Source organism: Caretta caretta, chromosome 16, assembly GCF_965140235.1.
Source record: "Caretta caretta isolate rCarCar2 chromosome 16, rCarCar1.hap1, whole genome shotgun sequence".
Taxonomy (NCBI): Eukaryota; Metazoa; Chordata; order Testudines; family Cheloniidae; genus Caretta; species Caretta caretta.
Genome location: NC_134221.1, coordinates 26,436,509 through 26,454,193, shown reverse-complemented (window position 1 = coordinate 26,454,193; position 17,685 = coordinate 26,436,509). Strand labels below are relative to the sequence as shown.

Genomic DNA, 17,685 nt, shown 5'->3' with positions numbered 1-17,685 from the left:
GCTGCCTTCAGGGGTGGCTCAGAACTGTTTATTCACCAGACACTGTCTAAACATGCTTCTTTCCTTTTTCACTTGCATAAAACAATCCTTCATTTGGAGGAAAGACCATCACAACATATGCACAGGAGCCCCATTTGCACGTCCTTCCCCAGGGTCATCATAAGTATTTAGACACTCTCACAGCTCAGCACAAGTTGATGTTGCAAGAGATCATGCTACACAGCAGCCTCCTGGAACTCAGAATGGTCAGATACGCCTGTCTCCAGTTTTTACAGCTAATGAGGAGCAAACACATAAAGGTCGTGACAGGCAGCATATAATTTAGGTTTTATTTCAACTGGAAGGAGGCGCAATATCGCCCTCCCTCTGTGCCAGAGCTGTCAAATTTTGGAACTGGAGTATATGCAGTCAGGTCATCATCACAACAGCCTAGCTGACTAGCATGCATGGGCTGCACACACGGGGGCTATGAGAAACCTCCGATGAAAGGCGCAGGGGGCACTAGCACACCTGTCGTGGAGCACCTGTAGGGACACACATCTTGAAGTAGCACAGTTACTGCACAGGAAGAGTGACCATTTCTTTCTTTCTTTCTTTCTTCAGGTATGTGAGCAGTTTATTGTAAAGTCACATTGGCTGTTGCTTGTTCTTTGCATTCTCTTCTTTTTCACAGATGTTTTCACCAGTAGTCTGCTGTGCCTTGATTATGGTATTTTTTAGGACCATTCAGCTGTCTTTCATTCTGGTGGATTTTTAATATTTCCTACTGCACTTTAGTCACAACATTATTTATTTCCCCAAAATTTGCTTTCCTGAAATCTGAAGCACTAGTACTTGATGATTTCTGTGCATGCATTTCTCATTACACTTAATTTGTTCAAATCCTCATTATTATTCTCATCTCCTCAGTTGGTTTCTTCCTATCTGTAGTAGGTAAGTTCAGGATGTGTGGGTTGGAGCGTTTCTCTAGCTTTTGATTCATAACACATTTCTTTTACTTAACCTGGGAACTCTTGCCATTGTTAGCAATAAGCTATCTTGGTATTTAAAACACACCATCAATATAGTGTCATATGGCTCAGAGTGCCTTGAGAGTTGGTCCAGGAATGTTTTTTGTTTTCTTTCACCTTCTGTGTAGGTGATCTTTAGCAGTAGTTACTCCTTTGCTTTTTTCATTTCTTGTATCCGAATAATTTCTCTGCCACTCTTCTTTGTCAGATTGCAATAAAAAAACCCAAATTTGGCTTCTCTCTCTCTCCCCCATATTGATTGAACTCTTCTGTATTGATGTTCCAGTTGAGGATCATCCCACCAAATTTCATTTATGCCCAATATATCATATTCTCCATTTATTTATTTTCATTTATAGTTTTTGCTTGTTTTCCATACCCTTGTATGTGTGTATCGACATAATATGCTAATGTCCTATGTATTATTTATCCTTTTTATTTCAAACAGCTCTGTCTTCAAGCCTACCTTGTCTGTTGGAAATACACATCTGTTCACTGAGTTAAGTGAAAGATCCTGTTCTCCCTCTTCCCATCCCCTTCTATTGTGGGTAATTAAAATACTTCTTAACAAGGTCTGCTAGAGTTGAATCTAGGAGGTTGGTACCTTTTCTGCTTAAATAGACTCTTAATTACTTTACATATTCCATTAATCGCCATTAAAAAATGCTGATAAAAGATTGATTTAAATCAAAGTGTGTTCTGCAGTAATGTAAGCATGTCCAGAAATGTGGTATAATCAGTAAGAGCAGCAAAGAAGATGGTTACCTGAGGAGATTGGTAATGGGTTATAGTGTCTTTTGTCTCCAGAGTATCAAATCCAATCCAGACAAAGGTCACTACTGATCAAGTAGTTGTCATCTGCTAGTTTTTTTCATAACCTATATGAAATATGTTGGAGTGGGGGAATCTTACTTCAGTTACTAGTGGATAGGCATCCAGATCTAGAAAAACATCTTTTGAATTGGTCCATTTGTTCCTTTACTTTGATTCCATGTCATCAAAAAGCTTTCCAGAACAGTGTGTGTTGTGTCCTGTAGGACAATGAATTTAGGCTCTTGAGTTCATGGAAAGTGAATTCCATATCTTGGTACCCCTCACTGAGAACTTCTAGCTTCTGCATGTTTGTTTTAAACAAGGGAACTGTAAGCTTACATAACTCCGACGTCTCAATGACTTTAAGTGTTAGATGGAGAGAGAGAGAGGTGGTCTATTAGGCAACTATTTTTAAGGAATATGGATTAAAATCAACACCTTAAATTTCTCTGTAGGACCAATGAGAATCCTATGTAGATCAGAGAATGCAGGTGCAATGTTCTCCCTGTAAGAAATGGTGCTCCGCAAATGGATTGCCAAGTTGAGCACCTAAAGTTCTAGGTCGATCAGGGTTACCAAAGAAGAGGATGCAACTTCCTGGCCAAGCATAAATTTTAAGTAATCTTGACCACTGCCACTACCTGAACTTTGATTGGCAGTTGCAGGTCCATCAGGACTCCCACATTACAAACCTGAATAACAAAAGGCAGACAAATTCTTGTAATAGAGGGAGCAGCTATTATCACCTCTGGTGATGGGTTCTCCCAACCCATCAGTATCACCTGAGTCTCATCTGGGTTAAAGTGCAATCAGCTTACCCTCTGCAAGTTCTCATCTCAACAAGACACTAAGTGGCAGCTTACTAGCCAGACCTAATGAAAACAAACAAAGATGGGTGCCTTCTGCATATTGGAGAGACTGTGGTCCAGACCCCCCATTGGGGTAGATGAGCAAATACCAGAACCAATACAAAGGAAATACCAGGGCCTGAGTCCTTCAACAAGAAAAGAACTGAGCCACTTCAAAAACTATTCCTTCCATCCCTGTCAGCGTCCACAGTTGTTGACCAGAAGGTGTTGTTGGCACAGTATCAAAGGTGCTGAGCAAATTAAAATTAGAATGAATATCTGGTTCTTGTAATTTGCCAGCAGGAGATCAACCAACAAGAACATAAGAATGGCCATACTGGGTCAGACCAAAGGTCTATCTAGCCCAGCATCCTGTGTGAAAAAATACTTCCTTTTGTTTGTTTTAAACCTGCTGCCTATTAAACCTCTGCAGTCTCCATACCCATACTCCAATACCCAGACTTAAAACTGTATCTATTATGGTCAAAGAAATCTAAGGACTCTGGGTATTGCCAGAGTTGCTGCCCCACTACCTTCTTGATAACCTTTCCCATCAAAGGGAATTAGAGATTTGACATTAACTAGTGCAACTGTCAATACCCAAAGATAGTTTATTGAATAAGAGCCCAACAGTTACTTTCTGGCAGAAATAAACAAGCAGAGATGACATCACATTTTCCTCTCCCACATGGATGGAATCAGTGAAGGTATGAGGGACAAGAAATGGTTCACTCCTTCACTCCCCCCACCCCAACTTCTGTCCAGCTGTAAAGTGAAAGGAGCAGCAAAAATGAACAATTCTTTCCTAGCTGTGCTCCCTCTCACTTTTGATAGTCACAAGAACTCCCTTCCCCCATTTGTACTATTTTTCCCTGTTGTGGGAGGCTGGATGACATGAGTGAGAGGAGGAGGCTGGGACATGAACTGTGTGTGAGAGAATATAAGGGAGATGCCCACCCTTTCAAGAATTAGAAAAGGGTCTCATTTATTCTATCCATCTTTGACTTCTCTCTTTCTTGCTCCACCGATTTAGGCTATGTCCAAATCTTGTCACTTATTCCTCTGTAACATCTGTAAGATCTGTTTTTTTTTCTCTCTCTCCATATAACTAAATTATTTTCCAAGCCTTTATCATCTACTGAATTGATCAGTGCAACCTCTTCTCCTTTGCGCTCCTCACATCCATGTCACCCCCTCCAGTTCATTCGATACCTAACCACTAACATCGTCTTGCTTGGCTGTTGCTCTGATCGCAATCTCTCTGAATCCCTCCATTGACACTCCCATTTCCACCACGTAAAATTCAAGTTTGCCTGAACCTACATGGACCTTCACACTGCTTCCCCTCCTTATCCATCTGCTATATATGTTCTCAGTGATTCACCAATGATACCAATCTCTACTGTCCATTACTTGCACAAGCATCTCCGTGCTTTCTTCCATACCATCCTCTTATGCATGTAATACACTTTTGAAATTGGGCTGTAAGGCCTCTACCCTAAAACCCACTTCATTATAGAAGTGTACAGGAAATTGTTGATAGTGGCTGAGAGCCAATCCAATATAGGGATTGATGACTATATATATTATATGGGTTGCTGTCTCTGAAACCTGTTAGTGTTACATAACATTTCCCATTATAACACTGTATTTTCAATTGTTTATAACTTTTCTAAAGTTTAAATAACTCAGGTTGACTCATTCCATGTTTGGTCTCTGCCTTGCATGTTTTTTTCTCAGCAAAAACAGTTCAGCCATAGTCAAAAATAAGGTCAGAGGAAAACAGGTAGTTTTAACAATAACCCATTTTCCTGACCAGTTTTTAAGGAGCTTTTGTGCCTTGTGGATTTGGAGCAGGAACCTGAAATTTGACAGGGGCTTGTCCTAGGGTTACAGTAGTGCCTTTTGCCGTTTCTGTGAAAATCCATTCAGATTTGCACAAGTTATAAACCACAGGCTTGCTACTAAAATATCTGAAAATTCCATCTACATGGAGTGTGCTTGCCAGCCTCCCTGAGCCTCCTGAAGCAACCACACAGACCAGATGGGATGGGACATCTGGATGGGACAGACAGTTGCAGCCTATATCGATGCAGGATCTCATAATTAGTCTTTCCCTTTCTAATTTCTCCCTCTTGTTGTCCTGCTGTTAGTAATAATTTTTCTTGTCTTAAATAGATTATAAGCTCTTTGGGACAGGAACTGTCTATTTATATAATTGCACAAGGCCCAGAACAATGGTGTATTCTGCTGATTGGGGCATTTGGGTACTGTTGTGATTATTGCACCTGAAAAGATACCCTAAGCTCAATTGTAAAAGGTATATGAAAGTTCATAAGATTTTACAATAACCATGAAAAATAGGTCAAGTTGTTTACGACAGTGAATGTTATAATAGGTTCAAGGAAACCAGACAGAAAAACTATCTGTCCAAACAAAATGACCTACTGATATAAGTCAACGACTGTGGGGAGATCATACTTGGTAATCAAGAAAATGTGGGAACAAAGTTACCTCTCCCAATTTTGGCTTACAGAAATTGATTTAACTGATGGACAAAATAATGAGGATAAAATATGCTGCCCACTTTTACTACTTTTTGGGGCTCTTAAAAAAAGAGATTTTGAAGGGGAAACAATCTTCTCTCAGCTCATCTGCCAGCATTGCAACTCATCTTGACTCATCTAAAGGACTTTCATCCTGAGATGAATGCTGGTTGGCCTTGGTCTTGTTTAAGGAACTTTGTTTTCATCTGTAAGGGCTGAAAATCATCACACTATCATGACATCCAGTCCTCAGCCCTCCAGTGGAGATAGCTAATTATCAACATTACAAAAGCTTGTAAGATCCTATATTGTATTCCCTTCCCTTGCTCTGGTGTTTTCTTCCCAACTATTTCTTTCCTCCTGTCTTATCTCTCTCTCTTGGCTTTTCATCAAATCCTGAAGTCAGCTATACTGCATTCATCATTACTGCCTTGTCTAAGGATCTAGCCAGATGATGCCCCTGACCAGATTGTAACTAATCAAGCTTCAAAGAGCAGGTGTTGTGTGGTTGACTTGCCAGCCAAAACATCCACTCATAACTAACCAGTGGTCCAGTGTTTCCTTTTCTATCCTGTTTCTCCTCCACCTTGAGTCTGTTACTTAAGAACAGGACAAGTGAATCTCCTTCACCTCAGGACTGAGAGTAAAATTAACTTTTTCCTTTTTTTATCAGAGAAAAGTTGTTCTGAAAATGGGAGAGTCTGATACTTTGACTCCAAAAGGAGACAGACTTTGGTAAGGTCTGAAATTTATTTTGCATAATCACTCAGTTTCAATATAAATGCTTGTTTTAATTTCTTGGGTGTTTGTTTTTTTTTAGTTTAATCAGTATATTTTTAATTTGAATGAATGATTTTGGGTGTTTTGCCAAGTAACAGAGTAAACCCAAGGCCTCTATTTAAAACTAACCCCAAACCTATCTATCTCTGTTTAATGTTGGACAGTGAAAGAGTTTAACACGTTTAACTCTTTAGGCCTTTGAGATCAATATCTATACAGCAGTACTACTGCAATGCAAATAGTACACATCAGCTCAAATGGTAGAGGTAAGGGGGCTAGCTTAGGACTTCGAAGACCTGGGTTCAATTCCCTGCCCTACCACATAGTTCCTATGATCTTGGGCAAGCCAATCTGTGCCTAAAGATAAATTGGGGATAACAGTACTTCTCTATGTCACACATAAGTACTTCAGACAGATATGTGGGATGTTACTACCTTGAAGTTATTTCACTGAGACCAGGAAATCATCCGCAATCAAATCCAGGTGCATTGTACAGCCACTCAAAAGCTAAAATCTTAAATTTGTGTAAAAAAACCATTGCTCTGTTTTAGGAAATGGTGACAAAACACATGAGGCCAACATTTCATGTTTTATTGTTTGAACTGCCAAATAAAATACAGTAGATTCTGCATATTAGAAACCTCTCAGTTCCCAGCAAAAAGTTGTTGTTTGGAAGTTGCCAATAAGTGGAAGGCACTGTTTTCAAGGTGTGACAAAGCTCCTCCTCTGCCTTGGTGGGTCTTGTGCTTTTTGACAGCTTTGCTCACCTCAGAGGTTCACGGCAACCCTCAATTCGGCTGCTTCTGCTAGAGGCTCAAACCTGCTGTTCACTCAGCTAACCTCATCACTGGCCAGCATGGGGGAAACGGAGAACAATCCCCACAGTCTCTGTGTCCCACCGAGTGAGTTGGGGACAGGCCAGATCCCTTTCTAAATTATACCTTCCCTTCTGGTGTTTCTCACAGACCAGGTCAGCTCCTCCTGTGTCCGACCAGGAGTTGGGGGGATGAGGGGAACCCAGGCCACCCTCTACACTGGGTTCCAGCCCAGGGCCCTGTGGATAATAGCTGTCTACAATGTCTCCTGTATCAGCTACATGACAGCTACAACTCCCTGGGCTACTTCCCCATGGCCTCCCCCCAGCGCCGCCTTTATCCTCACCGCAGGATCTTCCTCCTGAAGCCTGAGCTTGTAACTCCTCACTTCTCCAGCAGCATGCCTTCTCACTCCCTGCTCCTTGCATGCCCCCCACTAACTGATGGGAGGTCCTTTTTAAACCAGGTGTCCTGATTAGTCTGCCTGCCATAATTGATTCTAGTATGTTCTTAATTGGTTCCAGGTGTCTTAATTAGCTTGCCTGTCTTAATTGGTTCTAGCAGGTTCCTGATTGCTTTAGCACAGCCCCTGCTCTGGTCACTCAGGGAACAGAAAAGTGCTTATCCAGTGGCCAGCATTTTTTGTTTAAAATGTAAAATAAGTTTTCAAGAACAAAATTTGTCTGCTTTTTATGGTTGGCCACCTCCACTTGTAAATCCTTCTCAGTCTTGCGTACAGTCTCATAGCCATTCTCAAAGCCATGATTCTATCATATCTTGTGGAAAACGTCGACGGCACTTAGGTGTTCTATAAGCGAAGGCTCTTCAGGTTTATCATTCAATGCAGTATTATCTTGTACCTCTTGTGGCTCATCAGCCTGTAGGTGCTTCACAGCGGCTGCTGTCTCCAGAAATTCTGCATCAGTGAACTCACCTTCCATCTGCAAATGACTGTCATATTCAACAGTGGTCTCAAATTCATGTGCTTTTCGTTTCTGGAACTGATGCATTGGCCAGCACATTGATGTCTACCAGACCAGCACTTTCTGTTGCTGTTGAAAACTGCTTCAGAAAGGAAGGGTTTGCAACAGTCTTGGGGAGAACAACGGCCCATGGCTTCTTAACAAGATGAAATGCATCAGTCAGAATTGTTCTCTGTCAACATCCAATGCTTGTAAGTATGAGTCAGCATGAAGAGATGTGATGATGCATGCAGTAAGATGATCATGGTAGAGACCACTGAATTTTTTAATGACACTCATGTCCATTGGGTGCTTGGCTAAGGTTGTGTTTGCAGGGAAGAATATTAACACGATGTGTGATAGCTCTACATTAAGTGAATGAGCTGGGCAATTTAGCCACTCTTCAAACAACAAATTTGCATCCAGGCATTTGCAGAGCTTTGGTAGATCATGGCAGCTTTGAGTGGTCCTTAAGAAACAATGAGGCCACTTGCTCTTTTCAACCACCATAAGATGGCATTTCTCCATTCCATCCATGTTTGCACAACACACCAATGCAATGTGATCCATAGCTTTATTTTTTTTCTTTCCCCTCCCACAAACCCTTCTTTCATCATGCTACAGCCTCTGTTGGGAAAGCCCAGTAGAAGAGACCAGGTTCATCAGCACTCAAGATGTCACGTGGCTGGAACTTCTCTAGAATGCTGGGTAAGATGTCCATCCTCCATTCAACAGCCACCAGAAGATCAGTGTCTTTTTTTCTTGCTGTGCTCTTTATGTTGAATCACAGTGTGGTGGGCTTTCCATTGACTAAACCAGCCATCTGATGGGTTGAACTCCTTCCCCTGCTCTGCTGCTAGCAACTAGCTTTATTTCTTCTTTGGTTTGGAGAGTTGAGCACCTTGGCCAAGCTTATGCTGAAACCAGAGCCACAGGGTTTCACCAATGTCTGCCTCCTTTCCATTGTGTTGATGCCTGCAGTCTTGGTTTGTGCTGCTTCTGTGCTCCTGTAAAATGTTAGGGCTGTTCTTTAGAATGGGTCAAACAGTGGACTTTGAGATACCAAATTTATGGCTACATGCTCTTGCTGAGCACAGGGCTCACACAGGGGCTCCAGAACCCAAACTTTATTGGTGAAAGGTAGGTCCAAGCATTTGGAAGCTATGGTACACAGTGGAAGTCTTGAGCTATGTGTTCTTAGAGCCAGGAAATTGATTACAGGTAGGAACTCTCCTCTACAAAAGATGCTAATAAGCGCATGCCTATTGCCGGTATCTGAATCCTGTTAACATTCATAATGGAATGAGGTTGGTTCCTGACAGAGTATTGCCAGTAATTGGAAGTTGCTATTATCAGTATTGCTGTAAAGTGGAATCTACTGTAATTTATTTTTAAAGCCTTAGTTACATGTAATATAGTATAATCATGGCATGTGGGATAATCTGTTTATATTTATTTGTGTGGTAAGTGGTAAAAATTTTAAAAGTATGTAAATCTCACTTTCAAACATGTATATGCTTTTGAAAATCCTATCCAAGATCTGAATTACTTCCACAGAACTCAGTTCTTTTATCCAGTTTTCCATACTTCACTAAAGAATATAGTGTTTTTTTCAGTCGTGTGTGTGTGTGTGTGTGTGTGTGTGTGTAATTTATATAAGTAGGTGGTGGGTGAATAGATATAGACTACATGATGGAGTGTGTAGTGTGAAGGTTTTGTTGGCATGACTTTGGGATGGCAACTATACCCATCAGCAGCTTAGCTACTTGTGTAATGCCTGTCATCTCAAATGAGTACCAATAACGCTTCCTTGTATTTTCTGTATAATGCTTATATTTGAGAGAGAGTATTTTAGAATTATTTTGGCAAGTTTTAAAATTATTAGAGCTGTTTCATTTGTATTCTTCCACCTAAATTTATTCTGCCTTCATTCCAACCACACAGAAGTCAAAAGGAAATAAAATAATTAAAGCATTTTAAATACCTGTAAATACAACCCAAAATAGCTTTTCTATAGTAAAAATTGTAATTTTAAATGTTGGTACCTTGGGGTCCTCTAGGGCTGAAGCAAGTGTTGTGATTCTTACTGAAAGCTAAGAAATTCTCCTTCCATACACTTAAAGCTGCAGTTTCCACCATTGATTATTTCAAAGCTATCTAACAGGATATCTGTTCTTGGTCTGTGATTGACTGACTGTTGTCCATGTTACATCGAAGCAATTTTTTGAGGAAAATATTTTTGTAGCAAGTTGAAAAAAAAACTATATAATAGTGGTGACTGTTGGAAGCTAGTGGTAGGTTTGGGTTGTCAGGAAAAGTGCTGGGGAGATGGACTAGTATACAGAGTGCACGTCAGGCAGTCAAAGGTTTATACTAAATTGCAGCCTTGCTTTTTTTTAAGATTGTATTTATAACATGGATATCACCACTATATATGTGGGGCCAAAGTGTACTATAGGTATTGAGAAAGGAAAATGCATTTGCCACTTGTTCTAGGTACACCAAACCCATAAATTGATATACATTATATTCATACGAAATAACTGTTTGAATGCATGTGTGTGCACCCACAGACATTTAACTTGGGGCTAGACTTCTATTTATTCTGAGTGAGAATTTTATTTTTGTCACTAAAGCCTACAGGAGGAGGAAACTATAAACTAATTATTGTTTTTTAAAAAACTCCAGAAGTAAAATCATATTTTTATTTTCTATGAGTATTTAGGGCATATAAAGAGACTCTCCTGTAAGAAAGTTAATTACAGCATACCACGTGTCAGCAAATATAGCTCATGTAGGCAGTCCTGTTCTATGTGTTAAGTTTATTGCAGGGTTTCTTTTCCCTTAGGTTAGGCAGAGATCTCAAATGAAATTTATAATTACCATCCACCCTGGAGCTCTCAGTTGATCTAATGACTAAATATTTAATTTAATAATGGTTTTTCCTTCTGATCAGGCTCAGGCATTTCATTCTCTTTCAGGTAAAATGAAAGCTAGACTGCAATGGCTGCTAGAGGTTTTGCATGTTGTAAGGAGGGTCCCCTGCAGTGGTGAGCCTATGCACCGCAAACCTTGTTCAGCAGGAACGATTTTGTCAATGGGAGCTGAATATTGCAGGAGCTTTAGGGCCAGTTAACTATGTCTACTGATGAAGCATTTCTGTTCCAGCTCTGTCTCTGAAGACTTGGGCTGTAGACGTGGAGAGTTCAGCAGAAAGCATTATGGATCTGTGGAGCTGGTAAGTTTATATAGACCATTCCATGATTCTCAGTTGTTCTGAATTTTAGCAGCTTGTAATGCAGAGCTTGTGGAAATCTATTTTTGTTTATGTGCAGGTGAAATATTATCACAAAAGCATCACAAATAGCCTGGAAAAATAAGGTTCTTAGGCTGAGTTTGAAAATTATAATGTCTTAAATCTATTTTGAAGTGCATATTTATTATCTTTGCTTGCAGACCTTTCACTCTAATCTAAATCTTCTCTGCCAGTCAGCTGAAAAATAGTATGTATCTAGCATTTACCTTAAAAATTCAAAAAGATTGAAAATTAGCCTGTTTTGTTGATATTAATTTGAGGTTGACAAAAGAGCAGCACTATGATTTTATAATTGATTGATATTTTGTGTGTGTGTGTTTGTTAATGGGGTGGGGTGGAGAGGTTGAAGTTAAAAATGGAGGTATAATTTTATCATAGAAAAACCTCTGCCCAAAAAAATCCATGCTAATTTATTTTGTTTAAGATTTTTCTTCAAATCTAGGCATGAAGTGAACATTTTTACTTCTTCAGGAAGGAAGAATTTGGATACTGCATAAATTAACAGAGTATCAGTTATTGAAACACTGTCATTGACTATAGCTAGCTAGAATTAAATTGTCCAAGTTGATACAGGGAAACTGAGGGAAGGGAAGAGGGAGAAGCTGTATTTTTATCCTTAATATAGGAAGGAATCTGGAATATCTTATTAGATAGCACTGCAATTTCAGGCTAGTAGAAAGTGTATTAATTGATAAGTATGCCAATTGTGTACACTGGTAGATTATTGTTCAGCAGTACGGTTGTGAAGAGACCAAGGATCAGATGTTTATACACACACACACACACACACACAAACACACACACACGTATTTTCTATACTAATTCAAGGTATTATCTCTGGTGATTAATAATAAAAGAAATAATCATAAGAGGGCAAATTAACTGTTGTCTGCTCAACAGACTTTGTACCTACTGAAAGTATTTAGGTTATTATTTGAAAAACTATCTGCAAATTTTTATTCATCGGTCCAAAGTACACTAATTTAGGACAAGTAACCTTAATTTTTGGTTTGTTTGTTCTTTATCTGTTTGACATTTTGGACAATCTACTTTTGGTATCACATATGGGTAGAAACTAAATTTTTTTCTGTCACAATCGTAACTGTGGCTACAATTTTGGTGATGAGGTGATGGTGTTCACAGTAATTGTGAATTTTAATAAAGTTTGTGACCCCCAGGAGTGGTGGCTCCTGTGGTACCAGTTCCCTGCTGTGGGCATTGCAACCTGGCCCACATGGTAACAGCACAACTCAGGTTTGGCATGTCTTCCCATCTGTAGATGAAGATGGGGTGGATGTGCCAAACCTGAGTGGTGCGGCAACCTAATGCACAGAGTTACAATGCTTGGAGCAGGGAGCCGGAGCCAGGCCCAGCCCATGGGACAGGAGCTGTCACTGTGAGGTGAGAGTGGAGTGGGTTTGATCTTCTGCCCTTCCAGTCTCTTGATGCCTCCCCTCCTTTGTGGGGTGTCTTGCTCTCCAGTCTCCCCTCTTCTCCAGGGTTGGCTTGCTCTCCAACACCCCTCTGGAAGCCTTCTCTCCTCGCTGGGCTGGGCTGCTCTTCAACACGCCTTTCCCCACAACCCTGGGCTATGAATTTTCCATGACTATGGATTTTTTTCCCAGCACCTGTGCTGTGAAATTGACTAAATTGTAGCTTCATTTATATTTTTCTATCTGTTCCCCTAACATCAGGTTTTAAATGTTAAATAATGGCAGACATGGAGCTGAAATTGAGGGGACGATTTTGGCTGTCATGAAACGTGGTTTAACTTTTCCCCTGTAATTCTTCAGGCTTTTAAAAACAAAATATTGAATCAATGCTTTTTTTTCCTAAGCCTGTTCACTGCTTGAACAATTTTATTTTCTGCTGGGGATTTCCACCCTTAATGCAACAAAACCTGATCTACCCTAGAATTTCTCCCTAAATTACCACTGGTGCAACTACACCAGTGGTAGCAATAGCAGGAGATCTTGTGTAGACAAGGCACCAGCAGCTGCTGGTGTTTTTACTTACATGCGTTTTTGTCCCGCTGTGATCACGATTTACATATTGTATTTTAATCCAGTTATAAGCATTTGTTCTCACAAAAATCTTCTGAGGTAAATAGTATTATATCCATTTTGTTGATGAGTAAATTGAGGTACAAAGGAGAAGTGACTTGCTCTAGGCTGCACAGTGAGTCATTGGTGGAGCTGGAAATGGAGCCCATCACCCTTGACTACCAGTCCTCTACTCTAAATGCAGCACACACTGCCTCTCTGTACTTACACACCACACATTTCCAAATGTATTAGTTAATTAAATAACATTCATATTAAATAGGCTTTAGTTTGAATGTCGTCATGTAAATTTGGCAAGTCTGGTTTAAGAGTCTTGTGAGCTACAATTTCATAAAATGTTTAAACAGTCAAAGCAGCTTTTACAGTTGATATACTTTAGTTCAACCACAACTTATCGGGCTGGATGCAGTAATAACTTGGTGAAAATGTATGTCGCAAGATATGTAGTAGGTTGGACTACATGATCACAATGGTCCCTTCTGGCCTTAAATCTATGAATACATGAATTTATAAAAAGCAGTCTTTAATGATCCAAAAAATGAGTGAAAAAAATCAACTGAAGTAGGAAGGGAAGTAAAGGCAAATTATAACCAAAATAATCTTCTTGTACCCAATTTTAATTGTTTTCTGATTTATTATTTAGAAATCCTTATAGACATAGGCTGAAGAACTCTAGTGATCAGCTTGATTCCTCCTTAATAAGTTCAAAGAATAAATTACTTATATGTATACATCAGTTTTTAATATGCATTCAATACAGTATTTCTGAGCACATGTACTATATTTAGAATAACATGCTGCTTATTTAAAAATCCGATTCCTTCCACCTCTTAAATATATATATTAGGGCTGTCGATTAATTGCAGTTAACTCACGCGATTAATTCAAAAAAATTAATCGCAATTAAAAATTAATTGTCGTTTTAATCGCATTGTTAAACAATGGAATACCAATTGAAATTTATTAAATATTTTTGGATGTTCTTCTGCATTTTCAAATATATTGATGTCAATTACAACACTGAATACAAAGTACACTGCTCACTTTATATTATTATTTTTTATTGCAAATATTTGCTCTGTAAAAATGATCAACAAAAGAAACCATATTTTTCAATTCACCTCATACAAGTACTGTAGTGCAGTCTTTTTACCGTGAAAGTGCAACTTGCAAATAGTAGATTTTTTGTTACAGAATTGCACTGGAAAACAACACAATGCAAAACTTTAGAGTCTACGAGTCCACTCAGTCTTAATTCTCGTTCAGCCAATCGTTAAGAAAAACAAGTGTGACAGGGTCAGGCCAGATGACTACAGGAGAGTAATAGAAGGCAGATGTATTAGCCCTAGGTTAAGTAGGTCCCTTTTCCCTGGGTAAGGTAACAGGGAAGGTTCCAGAACAATCAGGAACCTTCTGGAGACCATTAAGACAGACTGGCTGATTAGAACATTTGCAGCCAATCAAGAAGCTGCTAGAATCAATTAAGGCAGGCTAATCAGGGCACCTGGGTTTTAAAAAGGAGCTCACTTCAGTTTGTGGTGTGTGTGTGTAAGCAGCTGGGAGCAAGAGGTGCTAGGAGCTGAGAGTGAGAACACATACTTTTGGAGGACTGAGGAGTACAAGCATTATCAGACACCAGGAGGAAGGTGCTATGGTGAAGATAAAGAAGGTGTTGGGAGGAGGCTATGGGGAAGTAGGCCAGGGAGTTGTAGCTGTCGCACAGCTGTTCCAGGAGGCACTCTAGACAGCTGCATTCCACAGGGCCCTGGGCTGGAACCCGGAGTAGAGGGCTGGCCCGGGTTCCCCCCAAACCTCCCAACTCCTGGTCAGACACAGGAGGAGTTGACCTGGACTGTGGGTTCACGAAAAGGGCCAAACTGAGGGCTGCCGTGAAGCTCCAAGGTGAGCAAATCCACCAATAAGCTCAAGACCCACCAAGGTAGAGGAGGAACTTTGTCACACACGTTTGTTTACATTTACAGGAGATGATACTGCCCACTTCTTATTTACAATGTCACCAGAAAGTGAGAACAGGCATTCACATGGGATTTTTGTAGCTCGCATTGCAAGGTATTTACGTGCCAGATATGCTAAACATTCGTGCTTTGGCCACCATTCCAGAGGATATGCTTCCGTGCTGATGTTGCTTGTTAAAAATAAATGTGTTAATTAAATTAGTGACTGAACTTCTTGTGGGAGAATTGTATGTTTCCGGCTCTATTTTACCCATTTTCTGCCATATATTTCATGTTCTAGTAGTCTTGGATGATGACTTAGCACATGTTCATTTTAAGAACACTTTCGCTGCATATTTGACAAAACGCAAAGAAGGTACCAATGTGAGATTTCTAAAGATAGCTACAGCACTTGACCCAAGGTTTAAGAATCTAAAGTGCCTTCCAAAATCTGAGAGGAATAAGGTGTGGAGCACGCTCTCAGAAGCCATAAAAGAGCAATACTCTGATGCAGAAACTACAGAATCCGAACCACCAAAAAAGAAAATCAACCTTCTGCTGGTGGCATCTGACTCGGATGATGAAAATGAACATGTCAGTCCACGCTGCTTTGGAATGTTGTTGAGCAGAACCTGTCATCAGCATGGACACATGTCCTCTGGAATGGTGGTTGAAGCATGAAGGGATATATGAATCTTCAGCGCATCTGGCATGTAAATATCTTGCGACGCCAGCTACAACAGTACCATGTGAAAACCTGTTCTCACTTTCAGGTGAACAAGAAGTGGGGAGCTTTATCTCCTGCAAATGTAAACAAACTTGCTAGTCTGAGCGATTGGCAGAACAACAAATAGCACTGAGTGGACTTTTAGGCTCTAAAGTTTTACACTATTTTATTTTTAATGCAGTTATTTTTTTTTTGTTTTTTACAGTGCAAATATTTGTAATCAAAACTAAATATAAAGTGAGCACTGTACGCTTTGTAGTCTCTTATAATTGAAATCAATATATTTGAAAATGTAGAAAACATCCAAATATATTTAAATAAATGGTATTCTATTATTAACAGTGCAATTAATCACAACAATTTTTTAAAATTGCGTGATTAATCGCGACTAATTTTTTGAATCGCTTGACAGCCCTAATATATAAGTCAGTCTCTCTCTCTCTCTCTCTCTCTCTCTCTCTCAGTGTTCATTCCCTACTCAAGTGAACACTGGAGTAAAAGAGATGGCCTTTGTGTGTCCTTGTGTTGGCTCACTGCAGGCTAATGACAACGCCATTCTCTGGGATAGGATGCCTCCATCTGTGCCCATAACTGAATTGGGTATATAGGTTCCAGAAATCCTACCATTCAGCACCCCCCCCTTAGAGGTTACAGGTTTTTCTTTTCTCCAGGAAAATCAGGATGGAATTACCAAGACAACAGACCTCTAACAAAACCAATATTTATTATAAACAGAGAGAAAATGGAGTTCTAAAAAATGGCTTGCCTTACATATTTAGATTTATACTTCTCATACAGTAAACTAGATACAGCTTTTTTTCTTTTTTGCAGAGAAAAAAAATCAAGTGAATAGCTTACCTCCCGTGAAAGCAGTCTAGTCTCTGACTCCTCTGGTGAGCCTGTCAGCGTCACTTGTTGTCCAGAAAGAAAGGTCTCCCTTCCTTCTCCAGCCTGTCCTCCCCACACCACCTGATCCAAGCAAGTGATCCCTGCTTTCCAAATCAATTTTTATCAGATACAGTTACACACACACACACACACAATGGGGGAACATACATACAGATGAACATGCCGTATCCTGCAGGAGCGTGACTCATTAGTGATGGGTTTCAGAGTAGCAGCCGTGTTAGTCTGTATCCGTAAAAAGAAAAGGAGTACTTGTGGCACCTTAGAGATAATAAATTTGTTAGTCTCTAAGGTGCCACAAGTACTCCTTTTCATTAGTGATGATTAGCTTCCCTTTCAGAGGCCTAACAACATACTTCAAAACCTACCTTTCACAGACCATGTTGTCTGTTGGCATCTATTTTTGGTCAAGCCTTTTGTTAAACCTCTGAAAACAGGTTTTTTTTTTGGTCATGAATTCTGGTCAGGTCCCCAGACCCTCTTTCACAACTTTTAATAACAAACTAGAGGTGGGATTTTCAAAAGTGCTAAGTGTTAGCCTTATACTGCTCACACATTGAGTACTTCTGAAAATTCCATGCTTTGACTCTGAAACCAGCAGATAGAGCAAATTCTAACCATAGATCCTCCACTTTTCCATGTGCAAAGTGGACTTCTTTGACCTTGCCTTCTCCATTATGAACATAGAGCAGTGTGTACATATAACAGAAAATAGCCTACAAAACTACATTGCACGCACAATTCTTCACCGAGGGAGAGTATGAAAGGGAGCATGAACTACAGGTGACGGCTATTAACCACATCACTTAATGTACTACTGGAAGGCGCTTAGATACTACAGTGATGAAGGCAGGAGAAGAACCTATATAGAATTACATACAGCAAATACATTGAAAGACCAGTAAGTTGCAGACTCAGCAAAAGCGGTCAGAAGCTAGAAAAG

At 39.9% G+C, this 17,685-nt stretch overlaps 1 protein-coding gene across 10 annotated transcripts in view; it reads left to right on the top strand.

The window, feature by feature from the left end:
• Positions 1–17,685, top strand: part of GARNL3 (GTPase activating Rap/RanGAP domain like 3) — a 194,203-nt gene that overhangs the window by 28,033 nt on the left and 148,485 nt on the right. For 7 of the 10 annotated variants that reach the window (XR_012665260.1, XM_075120473.1, XM_048823447.2 and 4 more), the window contains exon 2: positions 10,944–11,013. Coding sequence is in view for 8 of the 10 variants with exons in the window: in XM_075120473.1 (XP_074976574.1) it covers positions 10,944–11,013 (70 nt within the window). In the remaining 2 variants the exon portion in view is untranslated. Of the gene's footprint in view, positions 1–5,890; positions 5,953–10,581; positions 10,757–10,943; positions 11,014–17,685 lie in introns of those variants that run through there. The other 3 variants (XM_075120474.1, XM_075120478.1, XM_075120475.1) reach the window with 2 other exon arrangements.